The 19,725-nt window shown below is 40.9% G+C and overlaps 2 protein-coding genes across 2 annotated transcripts; both read right to left on the bottom strand.

Annotated features, from left to right (window-relative positions):
• Nucleotides 1–844: 844 nt before the first annotated feature.
• LOC142933084 (lysophosphatidylserine lipase ABHD12-like) lies at nt 845–10,761 on the bottom strand. The gene is made up of 13 exons (XM_076077235.1): nt 10,545–10,761; nt 4,263–4,378; nt 4,063–4,168; nt 3,822–3,941; nt 3,653–3,683; nt 3,503–3,548; nt 3,057–3,186; nt 2,658–2,695; nt 2,485–2,564; nt 2,300–2,382; nt 1,868–1,937; nt 1,654–1,775; nt 845–1,547 (listed from the first exon to the last, which is right to left on the bottom strand). The coding sequence occupies exons 1-13, from the start codon at nt 10,634–10,636 to the stop codon at nt 1,526–1,528; spliced, it is 1,056 nt and encodes a 351-aa protein (XP_075933350.1). The 5' UTR covers nt 10,637–10,761; the 3' UTR covers nt 845–1,525.
• A 671-nt stretch (nt 10,762–11,432) lies between these two features.
• Nucleotides 11,433–18,333, bottom strand: mocos (molybdenum cofactor sulfurase). The gene is made up of 15 exons (XM_076077010.1): nt 18,006–18,333; nt 17,835–17,924; nt 17,679–17,745; nt 16,931–17,569; nt 16,739–16,815; nt 16,394–16,593; nt 16,175–16,291; nt 15,703–16,086; nt 15,417–15,579; nt 15,226–15,313; nt 14,705–14,829; nt 13,079–13,175; nt 12,799–12,940; nt 12,598–12,702; nt 11,433–12,460 (listed from the first exon to the last, which is right to left on the bottom strand). The coding sequence occupies exons 1-15, from the start codon at nt 18,115–18,117 to the stop codon at nt 12,356–12,358; spliced, it is 2,511 nt and encodes an 836-aa protein (XP_075933125.1). The 5' UTR covers nt 18,118–18,333; the 3' UTR covers nt 11,433–12,355.
• Nucleotides 18,334–19,725: the final 1,392 nt, after the last annotated feature.

A 19,725-nucleotide genomic window follows, 5' to 3' on the forward strand; every position in this document is an offset into this window, starting at 1 on the left:
AACTCTGTCGGCGCATCGTCCGCAACCTTCAGCCACGTCATCCGACTGCCAAAACCGGAGCTTCAGCTCACCTTTGGCAAACCTGGTGGATGCAACATGGCCTCGTAATGGGCCTGAAGTTGTCTGAACAGTATCTCACTTGGATGAATGGATTATTGACAACACATCATATAAATATCTACCATGGGAACATTTGCAGGCTTCACCTTGGAAGTCATTAATAAAGTTGGTTGTACTTCTCTTATCAGAACCACAACACCAAAGTATAATAGAAAGAGCTACATTTTAACAATGCTCCATCTACAGCAGTGGTTCAAAGGTAATCCAACTGTATTTGTCTATCTGCGAATGTGGGACAACTGTGGTCAAACATCGTCTTCAAAAGGAGACAGATCCAGCTTCCTTGACTGTTAGTGTTTACACATGCTCTTGAGTTTTAAAAATCTCACTTAACATCTAAACAAATGTGATATATAACTGAAGTTTTATTTCTAAAGAGATTTGAATTCATCAAAGAAAAACAATCGATATAATATCAGTAGAATAATCAAGTACATTTAGAAGAACAGGGACATTTGTAACTACTCTTTAGTCACTATGGCTTCCTTGGTTATAGAAGAACCCTAGTGGATGAACAGTTTCTTCAAGGCAACTTTAAACGGTGCTGTGTGTACCTGAATTAATCCTCGTCAATGCATTGTGACTTTATGAAAGGTAAAGATGAGTTACACCAACTCTGCAGTTCTTCCTAATGAGACCAGTATATTAATGTCTGTTATCTTGGAACAAAAGCGAAAGACCGACAGACCAATACTTCCTGTGCTGGTTGACACAGAAAGTCAAATTCATGTATACCAAATTTATTGTAATTTAACAGCAATGACACTTGAACTGAGATTCCCACACACATCTGAATGCACAATGCAGCGCTGTATACTTTGTGGTTAAAATATTTTTTTTCTAAAACCACAGATATTTCCCAGCTGCTGACACAGAGACATCTTAAACCTTGGATTACCAAACTCATTATTCAGTATTATAGATGAGCATTATCACCACACAACAAAGCCCAGTAGAGGGCACCTACTGCAACAATGGCTCACTCAAATCACATTTCCAAAGGGAATTGCTATTTCTTGTTCTGATAATTGAGAATAAAGCACTTACAATAATCATTTTACAATCAGGTTGCCTGATCAACTTTTGCATTGATTCGTAAATGATGGCATTTCTCAATTTCCTCAGACAGATGACAGCGTAAAGACAGACTGATAACAGTGCGACATTGCAGCCACAGGGCATGCACTGTAACCATTCGGCTACCGATGTGCTCCAAACATAACATGGTTAGACACAAAGATTTTTGATTCATAAAAATATTTGTATTTAGAGTAAATCACACATTTAAGCAACATATATGCAGTCGTAAAGACAAAGAAAAACATTTGAATGTAGCGTGTGATCACATGAAACCAAATGATGAAGTCTGGCATGGGGTTTTTCTTCTTCAGTCGTCTTTCCAACATTATAAGGACAGCACAAACTTCCTGCAGAGGAGACATGATGAGACATACACGCTGTAGAAATAAAATGGATACGTGTTTTGCCAAGCATATAATCGCTTTAAGCTTTATAAGTGAAATGTTTTCTCACTTTATGATGTCAGGCAGATGGGAGTCACGATATAAGCCGTTGTGCAGATACCCCAGAGAACCGTCAAATGACACCAGCTTGACTCGCTCGGCATTCTGGGCACTCACTGCTACCTCATGCATCTGGGAGAGAAAAGCAAAAACATTTATACAGAAAAAGACCACCTAAGTGTACATTGTATTAGATGAAAAGTAGCTTTCTGTGCCAGTAATACCTGCTGAGCAATCGCAATGTGATCGTCCTCTGCATGAAGGAACAGGATTGGGCATCTCATTTTCTTTAAACTGCAGAATAAGAAAAATACATAATAAGTCATCGCATTTTACTAGTAATAACTGTTAACATGCTTATATTTTCATACTGGTTGCATTATATTCAAGTTACTAAATATAGCTGTGTATATATGTATATATTATGAGATTTTATACATTGGAAGGAAGTAGGGCTCTTATTGTGAAAGAAACAGGAAGTGCACGAAATGTGTAGTGAACAATGGCTGCCGTAGATAAAGAAGCTATTGATTAACTTTAAAAGTTGTCTTCTAGTCGGGTAAAAACAAAATGAATAGCTGGTTAATGTTTGATGAATCTTTAAATATGAAACAGTTTTGTATAAGCAGCATGTTAAGAGTTTCATGAAAACTTACTTTTCTTCAGTAGGAAAGACAAACTTGTTTTCTGCCCATGGCTCTGGGAAAAGGTACCCAACGCCCGGGAACTTCCAGTAATACTTTCAACAGAAAGGAAATAAAACATCGAAAGGTTCTGAGTGATGAAGTAGCAGCCACATGAAATGAATAAACCAAATATCAAAAGTGACAAGTCAGTTTACCCAGCTAAAAGGATGGACTGGTATGTGCTGTCGAGCACTATTGAATGCACCCTCCAGCATCACACCATCAACATGCTCACCTGAAAACAAGAGAAAATAAGTCATCCTACTGAGACGTTGCAATTCTTTCCGCTTATTTCTATTTGCCAAAATGTACTGGTAGCAAAACCTACCTCGCTCACTCAGTTTGACTGCAGTGTTCGTGCCCACTCTGCACAGAAAAGCATATTTAGAAGTAACAGTTTCCTCTTTATATTCCTGAAGGTAACGGGTTTATTGTAGCTGTGGGCTAATTTCAATCATCTCTGTCATAAACGTAGGCCTGCCATGTCAACTAAATAAATGGTTATGTATTTAGCACTGCGCTGATTTCCTGTTGATACAGTTTGTGTTCCTGAGTGTGGAGCTCTTGCTCCGGCAAAAGTGTAAGTGTTGCAGGCTATTACATCAAGGTTTAAAGCTTCATATTTCCGTGGGAGCATGCAATGCACATCCAAAGCAGATATTACAACAGGGACAGGAATAATTTCTACTTCTCAAATGCTGTAGATTGGGAGTCTTCCGTTACTCACCCGGTGCCAAGAGAGTGTCCCCAGATGATGACCAGGCTGCTTCCGCTGCGTGCTTTGACCCAGTTGTATAAGTAGAGGGCATCAGTCGTCAGACCGGCTTCAGTCGGCTCCCCGGTGGAATCTCCAAACCCTGCCAGAGTTTCTCGCATCAGGTACCGCTCACTAACAGATCATAGAGATCCTCTTCATGGCCACCAGGTGGCAGCCGCTCAGAGGTAAAAACCTGCACTAGACACTGACCTTAAATTGAACCGCCGTCTTTTGACCCGCCTTACAACAATCCACTCATTAAACACAAGTGCATTACTCTACACGGAGCTTATGCCTCCAGATTATATCAAATCAATGAGAGAAGGTCGTGTATCACAATCAATAAGAAGGCAAAGAAGCGTAGCGATGGAATAATACATTTAGAAGAGGAGACATAAATCTTCATTTTCACCAACCTCTGTAGTCAGGCACCAGCACGTGGTAATCCAGTGCACTCAATACCTGTTGACACACAACGCTTTTCTGTCATCAGAGTGGCTATTGAGACTTGCATATCTTTATTAGACCTTCAAAAGATGAATATGCTTGTGGTGGTGATCACTCACTTTTGCCACTCCCACCCGATGAGTTGCTGCCCTGTTAAAAGGATTCAAGGTAACACAGGTGCCTTAAAATAGCAAACCCAGATATGTCGAACTGCGTGGAACTTTTGCACTCTGCTTCTTCGGGGGAGCAAAGTATAATACGAGTTTATTTTTGCATTATTTATCATACCTTGTGCCTGTGTTCCCATGAAGATATATGAAGACTGGACTTCCATCCCTCAAGGTGTTCTGGTACCATGCCAAGTCCTTCCCCTGAGCCTCTTTCCGCTGTCTGTCAGGAACGGTGTGCCTTGAAGAGTTCAGAACAGTACATCCGCTTACAGACACAACGCTGGATCATCACACAGAAAGTCTTCGCTTTTTTATATCGACTTTAGAAAAAGAAAGAAAAAATCTTGGCTTATACCCACCACACCCCAAGAGAGATTCCTTCCTCTGATGTTAAGTACATGTTGATGGTGTGATTAAGGGAGAGATCAGCAGGTCGGCTCAGGTCAACAAAGAAAGGTACCCTGACTACCAACAGGGAGAGAAGAGAGGCGGGCCCCGTTTGTGTGAGCAACTTGAAGATTTAGAGAACTTCCCAGAGGCAGAGAGGGAATTCACTTACTTCTGTGAGAGTAAACAAGGTGCTGGATTAATTCCGGGAGTTTCTTCTGCAAGAATGGCACCAGAAATAAGACAACAACGATGGCCAATACTCCTCTTTTCAGCCACCGCCTGGAGCTGAGAACAGAGAGAGAAATAGCATCAATGTGACTACTGAACATCTGACCATTATCTCACGTACTTTGTGTCAGTAAAGGCAGATGACCCTCCAGGTTGTCTCCAACTAACTCAAATACTTATTGTGCTGTAGCCAAATTATAATTTGACATTATTATTGGTTATTGGTGATTTTGAATTCCCCTCCTTGAAGACAGATCAGCTCCCACTCTCTGATCAACACACGTCCAGTCTGAAGTGTCACAACACCGAATCAGCTTCACTCTCCTCTTCATCCACTTTACATCTGGCTTGAGCTGCAACTCTGCTCCATCGAGGAGAGTTGTGAGGTGGTGCTGGAGGTGGAAATCACGAATCGCTTTACTGATTCGAACAAGAATTCAGTCTCAGAATCATAGTCCCTGACTGACTGACTGCAGTTCCCTCATTGTTGCGCTTCAGTGTGTCCGCCAGTGAGTGAACACAGCACCGCTCAAAACAACAGATGTACACGGGAATGTGCGCTCAAGCCAGTTGGCATGTACAGAGCCGGTCCGCACATGTCCAACCAGTCTGTGGTTGCAGCATTAATGTGGGAGAGAAGAACTGGATGGTCTAATCGAGAGGGCAGGCTGTCATTGGAGTCAGACTTTACTCCCTAGAGGCAACAGCAGAAAAGAGGATGCTGTTCAGACTATTGCCTATTAATGGACAATGGTTCCCACCCCCTCCATTTACACTCTAATCAGCCAGAAGAGCCCTTTTAGTCGAAGACTGATTCCTCCACACTGCTCGAGGGGAACATATAGGAGGTGATTTATTTTAACAGCCATCAAACTGTCGCCTCTTCTGTCCTGATCTAAGGCCTTTACTTTACTCTTCACTTCTGAATCTTTCTAGAACATGTCCAAAGCCTCATGCCGTGTTGATGAACGGCAATGTCATGAAATGCGACCTTTGTTTTACTGTACAACCGTTTTTTTCTACTTCGTTTTGTAGTATATTTGCAAATAATTTCACGGATCTGTTATCTTTTAAGTGTACTACCAAAACTCTGAATATGAAGATAATAAGTCATGAGTTTTACTGAAGTATAGAGACATTTACAATCCAGTCCTTGACCTTGACCAGGAAACACTTCCTTGCCTGTCCCTTTAAGCGTCCTTTCAACCTGTTTAACACATTTCTGACATTGTTTCCTCTGTATTATTACTATGTATTTGATACAGCTCTGTCATACTATTCAAGGTGCTGCTACATGCTTCATGTCTACAGCACAGCCCTGCCTAGAACTGCGGTCAAGTCAGCAGACACTCAGATCTCCGTGGTCAACTCAGCAGACACTTAAATTGTAGTGCACCTATACGCTGAAACTTACGGTAAACGCAACCAAACGGCACAGGACGGGAGCGAGCGAAAGATTTTGCAAAGTTAGCGGAAAGATTAACGTGAAAACTTCCGGTTTTTCTACAGACGAACATCCGGTTTTCAAAATAAGATGCCAACAAAGTATACATATTGCATAATGAAATTTGATTAAATGAATTATATTCACATTAAGTATAAAACATGCTACCTGCATCTCCTGAGTTAAAGGGAAAATACACCTAAATTGTGCGTGAAGTGTCTATTCTTTGATTTGAGGGTTGCTGGAAGTTAATAATACCTGACTGACGGTCAATTAAGACATTTTGCTACAAAAATATTTTTCTCAATAAGTCCAGACAATGACTGACATGTATGTGTTGAGGACATCGTTGACTCCACCCATACTGAATATTAGACATTTTTACTGTACCAATTAGGAAATATTTCAAATTAAAACTCATACATTTTAACCGAGAAAAAGTATAATAAATGGATATTTGAAGTGTAATAAAAAGTTTTTTCTCAATAAGTCCAGACAATGACTGATATACATGTGTTGAGGACGTCGTTGACTCCACCCATACTGAATATTAGACATTTTTACTGTACCAATTAAGAGATATTTCAAATTAAAACTCATACATTTGAATCGAGAAAATATCTAATAAATGGATGTTTGAAGTGTAATAAAAACAGTTTTCTCAATAAGTCCAGACAATGACTGATATACATGTGTTGAGGACGTCGTTGACTCCACCCAGACTGAAAATTAGACATTTTTACTGTCCCAATTAAGAGATATTTCAAATTAAAACTCATACATTTGAATTGAGAAAATATCTAATATATGGATATTTGAAGTGTAATAAAAAGTTTTTTCTCAATAAGTCCAGACAATGACTGATATGTATGTGTTGAGGACGTCGTTGACTCCACCCATACTGAAAATTAGACATTTTTATTGTCCCAATCAAGAGATATTTCAAATTAAAACTCATACATTTGAACCGAGAAAAAGTATAATAAATGGATATTTGAAGTGTAATAAAAAGTTTTTTCTCAATAAGTCCAGACAATGACTGATATACATGTGTTGAGGGCGTCGTTGACTCCACCCACACTGAAAATTAGACATTTTTACTGTCCCAATTAGGAAATATTTCAAATTAAAACTCATACATTTGAACCGAGAAAACGTATAATAACTGAATATTTGAGGTGCTATAAAAACTATTTTCTCAATAAGTCCAGACAATGACTGATATGTATGTGTTGAGGACATCGTTGACTCCACCCACACTGAAAATTAGACATTTTTACTGTCCCAATTAAGAGATATTTCAAATTAAAACTCATACATTTGAATTGAGAAAATATACACACAAGGTGATATATTTCGAGTGTTTATTTCTTTTAATGTTGATGATTATGGCTTACAGCTAATAAAAACCCCAAATTCTGTATCTCAGAAAATTTGAATATTACATAAGACCAATTTAAAAAAGGTTTCTAATACAGAAATGTTGGCCTACTGAAAAGTATGTCTATGTACAGTATAAAGTATGCACTCAATACTTGGTCGGGGCACCTTTTGCATGAATTACTGCATCAATGCGGCGTGGCACGGAGGCGATGAGACTGTGGCCCTGCTGAGGTGTTATGGAAGCCCAGGTTGCTTTGATAGGGGCCTTCAGCTCATCTGCATTGTTGGGTCTGATGTCTCTCATCTTCCTCTTGACAATACCCCATAGATTCTCTCTGAGGTTTAGGTCATTCAAGAATTTGGTTGAGAATCACAAGGAGTGAACTGCGGCTGGAGTCAGTGCTTCAAGAGCCACCACACACAGACGTATCCAGGACATGGGCTACAACTGTCGCATTCCTTGTGTCAAGCTACTCCTGAACCAGAGACGTAAGAAGTGTCTTACCTGGGCTAAGTTGCCTGAGCTAAGTTACCTGGACAAAGGAGAAAAAGGACTGGACTGTTGCTCAGTGGTCCAAAGTCCTCTTTTCAGATGAAAGTCAATTTTGCATTTAATTTGGAAATCAAGGTCCAGAGTCTGGAGGCAGAGTGGAGAGGCACACAATCCACGTTGCTTGAGGTCCAGTGTGAAGTTTCCACAGTCAGTGATGGTTTGGGGTGCCATGTCATCTGCTGGTGTTGGTCCACTGTGTTTTATCAAGTCCAAAGTCAGTGCAGCCTTCTACCAGGACATTTTAAAGCACTTCATGCTTCCCTCTGCTGACAAGCTTTATGGAGATGCTGATTTCATTTTCCAGCAGGACTTGGCACCTGCCCACACTGCCAAAAGCACCAATACATGGTTTAATGACCACGGTATCACTGTGCTTGATTGGCCAGCAAACTCGCCTGACCTAAACCTCAGAGAGAATCTATGGGGTATTGTCAAGAGGAAGATGAGAGACATCAGACCCAACAATGCAGACGAGCTGAAGGCCGCTATCAAAGCAACCTGGGCTTCCATAACACCTCAGCAGTGCCAGTCTCATCGCCTCCGTGCCACGCCGCATTGATGCAGTAATTCATGCAAAAGGAGCCTCGACCAAGTATTGAGTGCATACTGTATACTGTACATGGACATACTTTTCAGTAGGCCAACATTTCTGTATTAAAAATCCTTTTTTTAATCGGTCTTATGTAATATCTAATTTTCTGAGATACAGAATTTGGGGTTTTTATTAGCTGTAAGCCATAGCCTAAACACTCGAAATATATCACACTTTCGATGATATTCTAATTCATTGAGATGCACCTGTATACATCAATCATTGTTTGGAATTATTGAGGGAATACTTTTTATAACACTTCAAATATTCAGAAATTACCTGTTCCTCGGTACAAATGTATGACATTTACTTTTAAATATCTCTTAATTGGTACAGTAAAATTGTTTAATTTTCAGTATGGGTGGAGTCAAAGATGTCTTGAACAGATATGCATCAGTCATTATCTGGAATTATTAAGAAAACCCTTTTTATAGCACCTCAAATATTCAGAAATGTACCCGTTTCTTGGTACAAATGTATGAGTTTTAATTTGAAATATCTCTTAATTGGGACAGTAAAAATGTCTAATTTTCAGTGTGGGTGGAGTCAACGATGTCCTCAACACATACATATCAGTCATTGTCTGGACTTATTGAGAAAAAACTTTTTATTACACTTCAAATATCCATATATTATACTTTTTCTCGGTTCAAATGTATGAGTTTTAATTTGAAATATCTCTTAATTGGGACAGTAAAAATGTCTAATATTCAGTTTGGGTGGAGTCAACGACGTCCTCAACACATGTATATCAGTCATTGTCTGGACTTATTGAGAAAAAACTTTTTATTACACTTCAAATATCCATATATTAGATATTTTCTCAATTCAAATGTATGAGTTTTAATTTGAAATATCTCTTAATTGGGACAGTAAAAATGTCTAATTTTCAGTCTGGGTGGAGTCAACGACGTCCTCAACACATACATATCAGTCATTGTCTGGACTTATTGAGAAAACTGTTTTTATTACACTTCAAACATCCATTTATTAGATATTTTCTCGATTCAAATGTATGAGTTTTAATTTGAAATATCTCTTAATTGGTACAGTAAAAATGTCAAATTTTCAGTGTGAGTGGAGTCAACGATGTCCTCAACACATACATATCAGTCATTGTCTGGACTTATTGAGAAAATACTTTTTATTACACTTCAAACATCCATTTATTAGATATTTTCTCAATTCAAATGTATGACTTTTACTTTGAAATATCTCTTAATTGGTACAGTAAAAGTGTCAAATTTTCTCTATGGGTGGCGTCAACGATGCCTTGATTACATATACAGTCATTGTATGGAATTATTGAGAAAAATATTTTTGTAGCAGCTCAAATATTGTGATATTAGCCTTTTTTTTGTCCTGAACATATATGCATTAGTCATTGTGGGGAATTATTGAGAAAAACATTTTCATAGCACCTTAAAAACTTCAGAAATTTGCCATTTGAAGATATAAATTCAGTTCAGAGTTTTTGCTTCGTAAAACATCTTAATTGACTGTCAGTCAGGTATTGTTAATTTCCAGCAACCCTCAAATCAAAGAATAAATACACTTTACGCACAATTCAGGTGTATTTTCCCTTTAACTCACGAGATGATGGTATCATTTTTTATACTTATTGGAATATAATTCATTTAATCTCATTTCATTATGCAATATGTATACTTTGTTGGCATCTTATTTTGAAAACCGGATGTTTGTCTGTAGAAAAACCGGAAGTTTTCACGTTAATCTTTCCGCTAACTTTGCAAAATCTTTCGCTCGCTCCCGTCCTGTGCCGTTTGGTTGCGTTTACCGTAAGTTTCAGCGTATAGGTGCACTACAATTTAAGTGTCTGCTGAGTTGACCACGGAGATCTGAGTGTCTGCTGACTTGACCGCAGTCTGCTAGAGCAGTGAACACATCTGTCTGTCAATCCGTTCATCTACATAATCACAAACACACACACGCGTCTTGTCGCAGGAGGGTGTCGAACATGTCGACGCCTGGTAAATGCCCTCTTTACATACAGCTAGAGGTCTGTGATCACTATAACAGAGATGCAATTCAGAAACCATCTCAAAAAATGTCTCAGTTGATCGCGAAGTTAGTGGTTTCGACGATAGGCTACCAGATGCAGAGACGGGCTTCCTTCACATGATAACAACACGTTTATGCAACATTAATAACAGCATAACCCATAAGCAACTGAAAGCTATTAATGCAGAAGTGAAGTAAGGCTAGGTTAAGCTAACGTTAGCAAACTCACGGTCTCGCCTCCTTCTGGACTTTGGTAGACCCCTGAACTTTGCTGGCAGCGGAGGATGAACCATCGTGTTTGACGACCCTCTTCCTCGTCATAACGTCAGTATTATTCAAGTAAATTCACTTAAATATATATATATTTATATATATGCTAACCTAGGGCCCAGTTACGCAGTGTTTTTTGTTGTCACTTTGTCATCGGCTATCAAAAAGTTTGACCAAAGTACAATCTAGTCAAGCGAAAGGGGAGGGACCTGGGGCTGTTAAGGTAGCACTGCTTTATTGTAAACCTTAGTTGTTTCCTGTGAAGATGGAAGTTTATTTTGAAAAGACAGTATGCATGTAACAAGCGAAAACAGACTCATGTTGCTGGACTTTTGCAGGAAAAACGCACGAAAAGTGAGGAGTAACTTTTCGTAGGATATCAATAAAACGGGGATGAATTTATATCATTGTATAAAGAGAGTGACATAAGAAGATCAATCTCATGTCTGTAAGTTAAATCAGCTATAATCACTATTTTAAAGTGATTAGTGACTCGTCATTGTATTACAATGTAACTTATTTGCATTCTATTAGAATGTAAAGAAGTTACAGTGTTGCCTTTTCTTTTCACAAGAACGTAATTTTGTCAGGTTGATAAAAAAATGTCACTTTACTTCCTGACATTATTGTTACTTTTAGGTTATCACAAAGCACATTACGTTACACATGACCACCTTAAACGCGGCACACAGTAAACTGAATACTGTTAACCATCCATTGTTTTCTGTCATTTTACAAGAAGATGTTTAACTACATATGAAAGCATATATGCCCTAGTTATGGTGCTGTTGTCTGCTTTAAGTTAAATAAATTGTATTTAATGAAACAAAATGAATTAGTATTTGTAAAAAACAAACAAATATGTATTAGGACATTTTATGTAGGCACTTTCTTTATTGTCATCCATTCATACATAACGTTTTCTGTTTGATATTTCCGGTACCATTCTCCATCCTATCCGATCTACATGTAATTTACATGCACTGTGCAAGTTGACATGTGGGCACATACATATTGTAAACATGGGACAAGTAGTACAAAACCTTGCAGCCACCTCATGCCGCTCTCTATAACTACACCATAAGTGAGCAATAAACAGGGACAATTTTACTTCCAAACCTTGACGTAACATGTGTTCTTTAGGTAGAAGCATGTTACTCTGAGCACATCATTTCTGGTGTCCAAGGTATTATTACTTTTTCTGGCATAGCTGTCCAAATCAGCACCACGTTCAGAGCATATACTTTGAGTGTCTGGTACGTTTTTTTCATTTCATGGAGCAATATTTTATAGATTTGTGGCCGCACTAACAGAAGTGGTGTGTTTGGAATACCAAGATAATCCTCCATGGGAATAAACAGAAGAAAACATGTCTGGGAGGTTAACATGATGAGCAGCGGTTATTACATAAGCCTGACATGTTCTGGCTCAGATAACAGCAATACATTCAAAGTAGGATTTTGTCATGCAATTATTATTTCACCTCCACTTTACTGCACGCATTTTAAGAATGCAATCATAGGAGAAGAAATGACACTCATTTTCCATCAAAGCAGACTTGGATAGAATAAAATCGGAATGCCCTGGTATGAAATGGACACTTCTGAGAGGACAAAAGGCACCATGGCAACAGAGACAAAGGAAAATGCGCAGCATCAAACTCCCCGCAGTGTTTGACATGTGATTTTTAGGAACGTGCAGCACCGAAATGACCGCTCAGGACCAACGATGTCACCAAAATAAATAAAGAGGATGATGCAGATGACTACTTCAGGAACTGTGTGGCTCTGGCTGTATCAGGGAACCAACAGAGAGGACACTGACTTTACTGGAGCCCTCTGGGAGCTGATGGGTCAGGTACACTCCAAAAGTGACCTAAAAATGTATTATGAACATGAAAGAGATCTTTTTTTTATGCACATGCATTTCACAAAACTCTCTCTCACACACACACACACACACACACACACACACACACACACATGAACGAGCAGTAATTGTCTTTGACTGACCTTCCCATTGCGGTAGGCCGACAGAGACATTAGCGGCTCTTTTGTTTTGGTCCCAGTCTCCTGGTCTACTCCAATCATCTGGCACCTCCCACACTGACCTGCGACCTTTGGGTTAATCACGAAGGGAGCACATTCATATTTGAGGGATCCGCTCTCAAAGCCTTTGAACATTTCATCATGTATCTCAAAGTGTCAGCTCACCACAAATCGAGTGTTGCCAATAATCAAGTGTGGCCAATTATCCTCCTCGAATGGTTCCACTCCAGCGATGACTAAATTGGCTCGGAAGCGGCTAATGACGTTCTGTGTGTCAAGGAGCTGATCGCCCTCGGCGTCGTCCTGCCTGCGAAAGGGAAATGTGGAAATTGCATGTCATTTTTGAAAATCAGCCACTGTCATGTAAATGTACAGGCGTCCACGCATCCTGATGTTTTTCACCGGAGTGTCGCGTATTTTGAATAACACCATCATGTGTTCCAACCTGCTGCTCATTAGCTTCTGAATGAGCTCCGCGCTGGCACGGTTGATCATGAGATACTGAGCTTCATTCACCAGGGAGAGGGACGTGGCGGTGGCAGCTGGAAGGGAAAGACTTTTTGTTACCCCAGTGACTTATTCAATACGAAGAAAACATTCTGATCTCTGGTTTGCACAGCCCGCATCCTGACAGAGCCTGAAAACGGAGGTTCTGCTGTAATACAGAGGGTGAAAGAAGTGTAAGTAAATTTGTCAACACTAATCGAAAAGTGCACCACTAATTACATTTTGGTGATTTTCTATAAAGTATTCCATCACTGCGAGTGTAATTTTATACAGCAACATCAATCTCAACTTTAAAGCCAACAAGACGTCCTTGAAATGCTCTGAAAATGTAAATTTTAATATCTGCAATTCAATGACAACGGGGCAAACTCCATCTGCTGACAAAGATTGTTTGATACGATCAAAAGCCCCAGAACAGCTACTACATGGACCTTGTGATAAGATTCTTTTTTTTCAAATAGCAATACATATCGTGATGTAAGAAATTCAATTGAGAAGTTGTTAATAGATTAAAAAGTCAAATGGGAATTGACTCATCCAGTGAACGAAAGACCTGAACAACTAAGATAAGTCATCATATTAATGCAAAAATGAATTAAACAATGCTATAAAGCAGGGTGGCTCACTGACGCAACATTACCAGCAAAAAGCCTCACATTTACACGAGGGTTGGTATATTTGTCACGAGCACTACTGCTACTCAGACTGTGAAAATAGTTGCATAATGTCTTCTGTGGCTCTGGAGGGAGTTTCCTAAAAGGCTGAGAGATTGATCTTGATGATGCCATTGGGGTCATCAGAGTCTGCAGATATTTAACAGAAAGCCTGCATTACAAACGCCGAAAGATATGGTCATTGAAAAGATGAATCAGCTGCATTATGGGAAAGGTGGGATGCGGTATTTTTGCAGCTTGACTCATACCAGAGACTAAAAGTCGGGATTTATATCTGGCGAGACTCCCGAGAGGCAGATTTAGAAAAAAGACAAAATCTGTGCAGCAAAGGCCGTTATATCCAAATTTCTATTCCTTAGTTTGAGTCAAGCTCCAAAAACACCGGAGCCCACACTTCCCATAATGCAACTGGATAGTATCTCTGTGTTAGATCCTCCCTGGCTGGTAAATACCCACGTCTTTCAAACAGGCAGATTGTAACGCAGGCTTTCTGTTGAAAAGCCTGAGCTTTGACATCATCGGGGTAATTTTCCCAGACTCGACACAGAGCTCCTTCACAGGCTGAATACTACGAACCATGACACGAAAACTGAACGAGATGTATACAAGTGATGAGATACAAACGTATTGTTTAGCTATTCATTTACACATAAAAGTGTTACGTAATAAACTGATGCTTTTAAACAGAGTAACTTGCAAAAGCAGAAAAGGATGATGTTTTATTTTAAATTCCATGTGACCAGCTGAAGGTAATGCAAGGTCACAGCCACAACCAGGTGGTATTAGCAGGATATGTGACCCTGGGTTGCACATGGAGACTTTTGCAGTTAAATCCAGCGTAACGAAATAAGGGCCAGGGCCGGAACAGGTTAGAATGCTTAAATAGGTACCTCCACTCGGCCTCTTCTTCATGTCACGGGTAAAATCAGGACTTTGTCTTATCAGGCGGCATGGCTGTCCGAGGAAGTCTGAGAGCCATGATGCAGCCTCATCCCCACAGTCGACAGCCTCCACCCTGGGGAGAAGGAGGCGGATTACATTCTGGAGGCCCTGGGGGAAATCTGCAGAGTTTGATGCTGCTTGTCATTTGGGGCAACTTCGACAGTAATCCAAGAATCAGCGGATAAATAGATTTATTTTTTGTTTAACTTGTGACTTGTCATGAGGGGATCTAAGGAGATCAATATCATCTCATGCTCACTGTTTGTTTTTCCATTAAAAGTGGTAAATACGTGGAGTTTCAGATGCTATTGAGAGCAAGGAGACATTCCGATGCCTGTAGAAAGATAGCGTCAAGAACAGTGGAGCGAGAGACTGCACTGATACGAGCCAAAAAGCGCGGCACAAATGATACGTATCAGAGTATTTCCTGCAGCTGCTGCATTCAGATGTTTTAACATTGCCAGCTCACCTGTCACCACAAACTTTACTCTGACACACTCGATAGCTTGCGTGCGTTTGAGTTTTGTTTTCCAGGGGAACCGAAATGGTATCCATGCCTGCAGGGCAGTGGAAAAAAATATATAAATCCTCTAACAAAGCTAGTTTATAGCAGAACATCCGAAATTTCTTTTGGTTAGGCAGTTTGAGCTGCTGACAGACCTGAAGCCTGCAGGAGCAATTTGTTTGCGGGCAAGTGGACTTGTGGGCGAACGAGGCACAAGCGCGGCTCCCTCTTCTGGCTCAGGCACACGCCGTTTCCATTCACCACCATCCAGCTTCTGTCATACAGCAAACCCAGCGGTCCCACCGGCCAGTCGTGGACCTGCATGAAGAACAGCACCGAGTCAAATCCAAGCAAGAGAGAAGGGAAAGAAACCGGACAGACGGGGACAGAATAAAGTGAAAGAAAAAGATTATCGCTACATGATATGGGTCGTCCTCAAACCTCATAGGCTCCACATGATTTGATGGGATATATGTAGATGTTGGTCAGAGTATAAGCCCCCCGGTGGCTGTTTGAGTCTCTGTGTCCAAATCCCCTCAGTGGTGCTTCTGTAGGCTTCGCCCTCTCGTCTGCTCTAACTGCACCTCCATTAGTGTTGTTGATTGGGGGCTCTTCATGTAAGCCTCCGGATGCCGCTGTGGCTGTTATTAGCTCCTGTAGTCTCACTTGGTCCACTGTGACCGGCTTCTCCACGAAGCACTCGGCTACAAAGTTCAGGAACTTTTGACAGTCTTCAAATGTCGACATGTAGCCAAAGGACACGCGCACAGATCCGGTCGGCTGGCCGTCCACCAGGTCGATGCTGTCTCCGCAGACGTGGCCGGCCTTGAGGAGAAAAACACAGCCTTTTTATTCCACCTGCACATGCCCAGAACAGACTTTGATATTTTTCCTACTACTGTATATCTCTCACCTGCAGGTTTCTACGCATCTGCTGATTGGTAATCCCGAGGAAGGACTGACAGGCTCCGGTGTTGCAGAAGCAACCCGTGCGCACATGGATATTGTACAGACTGGCCATTCTGTCCACCTGAGGAACAACAGAGGAGCTGTTTTAATATGCACCAGCGCTGCCTATGCATAAAACATGCGGTAATCAAGCTGTTGTGGAACTGAAATTTATCGAATGCACCTGAGAATACCCAATTATCTGCCCGTGAGAATCCTTGAGGTTGAAGTTTAGGATTGCGCCCTGTGTGCTTGGACTCTCAAACTGGCCTTCTGTGTATATCTGAGCCACCGGTCGCCCGTTGCCATGGCAAAGGCTTGACAGCAGCATGTAAGTGTAGCGTGCCAAGCCGTAGGTGTGCTGCTGGATGTTGTGCATGCCCCCTGAAGGCAACAAGAGATGAAGACAGGGACGCTGTTCATGTTAACCTTTAGCAAATCGTGAATAACTTGCATATGTATCATTATTCTGTTATCAAATGAGTGCTTTAATGTTGTTGTTTTTCTATTAACATGTCTGTTACAGTACCTGTGATCCTGTAAAGAGCTTCAAAACCGTGATTTACAGCAATGATGTCCAAGAAAGAAACAGTCCCGTCTTCAAATCTATATCGGGGAGAAAGAAAACATTGCGTCTTAGAATAAGGATGCAGCTGCTACCAGAACGACTGTGAGCTTTCAGAGAATATCTAGGATTTGACAGGCTCGTACTGTGCTTTACCTGTCACAAATGTTGGCCGCCTGGACATAATAATCTTCTCCAGAAAGGTAAGCTGCTGCTGTGCCTCCTCCAAAGTAAGTCTTCTTTAGTATGCCCGCTGCGTCGTTACGGACAAGAAGGGCCCCCAGACCTGTGGGGAAGCCAAACATCTTATAGAAGGAGACGGGAACGAAGTCAGCGGGGCACTGCTGCAGGTTCAGAGGGGAACAGCTGACATGAGAGGCTGCATCGAGCAGCACAAACCAGCGGCCCTGGTGGTCACACGCTGGGTAAAGGCGTCTCGTCTGGATGCCTCTCACGAGGCCAAGGGGGTACTTCCTCCCCGAGAAGTTGCTCTGCGCCGGGTAGCTGAAGAGGTGAGGCGTCTGGCAAGTATCATCTTCACCTTTCGTCCTCGCCCTGTTCTCCACTTCCTGCGGGGAGACGGGCAGGGCAACCACCCCCTGGCCACAAGCCAGCCCTCTTATGCCAACTACAGAGGTGTGGCTGTCGGTGAGGTAGCAGAAGTGACTTCCCGCCTCGCTCTCGGCCGGCGGCCTCCAGGGAAAGCTCTCAGCCACTAATTTCAGTGCGGCTGTACAACCAGAAGTGAAAATCACAGAGTACTCCTCAGGGGTGGCGTTAAAATGCTGCAATACCCTGTAAGAAAATGTTCTGTTTTTTTACTCATCTCACCCAGGAAAGTACCATTCAAAAGGAGTCACAGGGGCCCATTATGAATGCCTTTGAGGGCTTGAACAGTCTTTACCTGTATCTGACCCTGTCCACTGTGTCTTGTGTCAATCTGCTGCTGGGGTTGTGGCTGTGAGGGTTTCCTATTGGGACATATGACAACAACTTAAATGCTCTGAGTTTTATGGCTGAATAAAGAACACATAAACACGTGTTATGTGACTTCTCTCACCGTACACGTTCCTTGAAATGTCCTGGAAGTAGTCCCTGACCAGAGACTCTGGGTACAGAGTAGTCGCTGCATGATCCAGATACGTTATTCCTGTTTACAACGAGAGAGCAGCCGTGTAAGTGTCAACCAAGCGACGCCACTGCGCATGTCATGACTGAACGCGACCATTACCTTTAATCCGTGTGAACTCCTGCTCAATCACGTCCTGGAGGTTCCCCCCATAGCCGTAGTGACTCCACAGCGACTTAAAGGTGTCAAACGTGCACAGTGTTTGGAAATCCATCGACCGCTTCGTGCAGAGAGCTACAGAGCAGACCGCGGGGCGGCTGTGACTACAGACGCGTCAACACTCGGCTTGTTTTGTAATTGATATGTTTTACGGTCAAAGTCCAAGTCATCAGCGGCTGAGCTGTAAAGTCCTCCTCCCCTTTGCGCCCCCTCGCGCAAACCGTCTCGAGACTATTTGCCAGTCTTGCAGAAAGGTCACATGAGTTATAGTCACGAACTCTCACAAAGTAGATTTTTGTGGAAGTGGACACCGCTGGTAAAAACCAGGAACCTTGGGCAGAACTCGGTGCCGTCGAAAGATAAACTGGTGTTAGTAACTGCTTTACAATGCAATCATGTGACAAGCGAGTATTGGCATTTATATGGGCATTTACTATTTGATAAACATGTTTTTCAACCATATTTACCAAATATTACGTATGTGTATGAGAATTGTTTAATATGTAGGCATGTATCTATATACCTAATATACCTGACTATAGGCCAACTGTGCAATATATCTATATTCAACATGTATTTGACATATGTAATATGAAAATGTAGCCATGCATCACTTTGCATAGGCATGTTTAACATGTATAGGGATAATGAAGGGTTATACGTGTCATTTTTAGATATTTGTGGTATATGCATACACATAAATGACTTATATGCTGTGGATATTGATGAGAGCCATACATTGACACATTTTGAAAAGTTACTTTCATGGTGATACATCAGATTTTTACATTATGTCAGGCTACCAGGCCTGAAAAGGTTTTATTATAACTAATCACAAATGATGATGAAAGAACCAAGTATTATATTCATCCTTTATGTATTCAACCCTTCCCCCCTGATTGTTTTCAGGGTCAACGTTTATTGATCTTCATTGTTTAACCCTTACTCATAACCTAAGACTAATCCCTAAATATATATATATATATATATATATATATATATAAAATACTCTCACTTTAAAAGATTACTTCATCTTTTAGTTCTCATACTCATTTGTTTCTTTTAATCACATAAATTATACTGGTTTTTACAGCTTGTAGTAATTGTAATAGATTACACCAGCAAGTCTCCGTAATCACTTCACAGTAATATCAAACCCCTGACTCTTATTTTATTGAACAGTGCATGAAAGAGTAAATTAGTTGAAAGTGCTTGGCATTCAAAATAGTTTTCAAAAATATGAATTAGTGCATATTATTCCAGTGTAATGATTACTTAATGTCCGGCTACTTTAGCGGCTGTGTGTTATTAAAGCTAATGATGAAAGAACCATGTATATATTATATTTATCCTTGAGCCATTTTTTTCAGTTTAGGTAAACTTAGTGCAGATAGTACCCCCTTTTTCTTTCATTTTCAGTTTATTCTTTATTTCATCTATACGCTGCTGTCAGTAACTGTAACTGATTACACCAACAAGTCTCAGTAATCGCTTCACAGCAATCCCTTTACATATAATCCCCGACTCCTTAATCTCATTGACACACAAGGTACACGAAGGAGGGGAAATTAGTCACAAGTGATTGGCATGAAATGCCCGAGCATCTCACGGTCTCTGAAAGGATAGATATAACTGTCACATACTTTGTCAGACGCCATGCCCT

Source organism: Anarhichas minor, unplaced genomic scaffold (genome assembly GCF_050575085.1).
Source record: "Anarhichas minor isolate MPS153535 unplaced genomic scaffold, ASM5057508v1 ptg000058l, whole genome shotgun sequence".
NCBI lineage: Eukaryota > Metazoa > Chordata > Actinopteri > Perciformes > Anarhichadidae > Anarhichas > Anarhichas minor.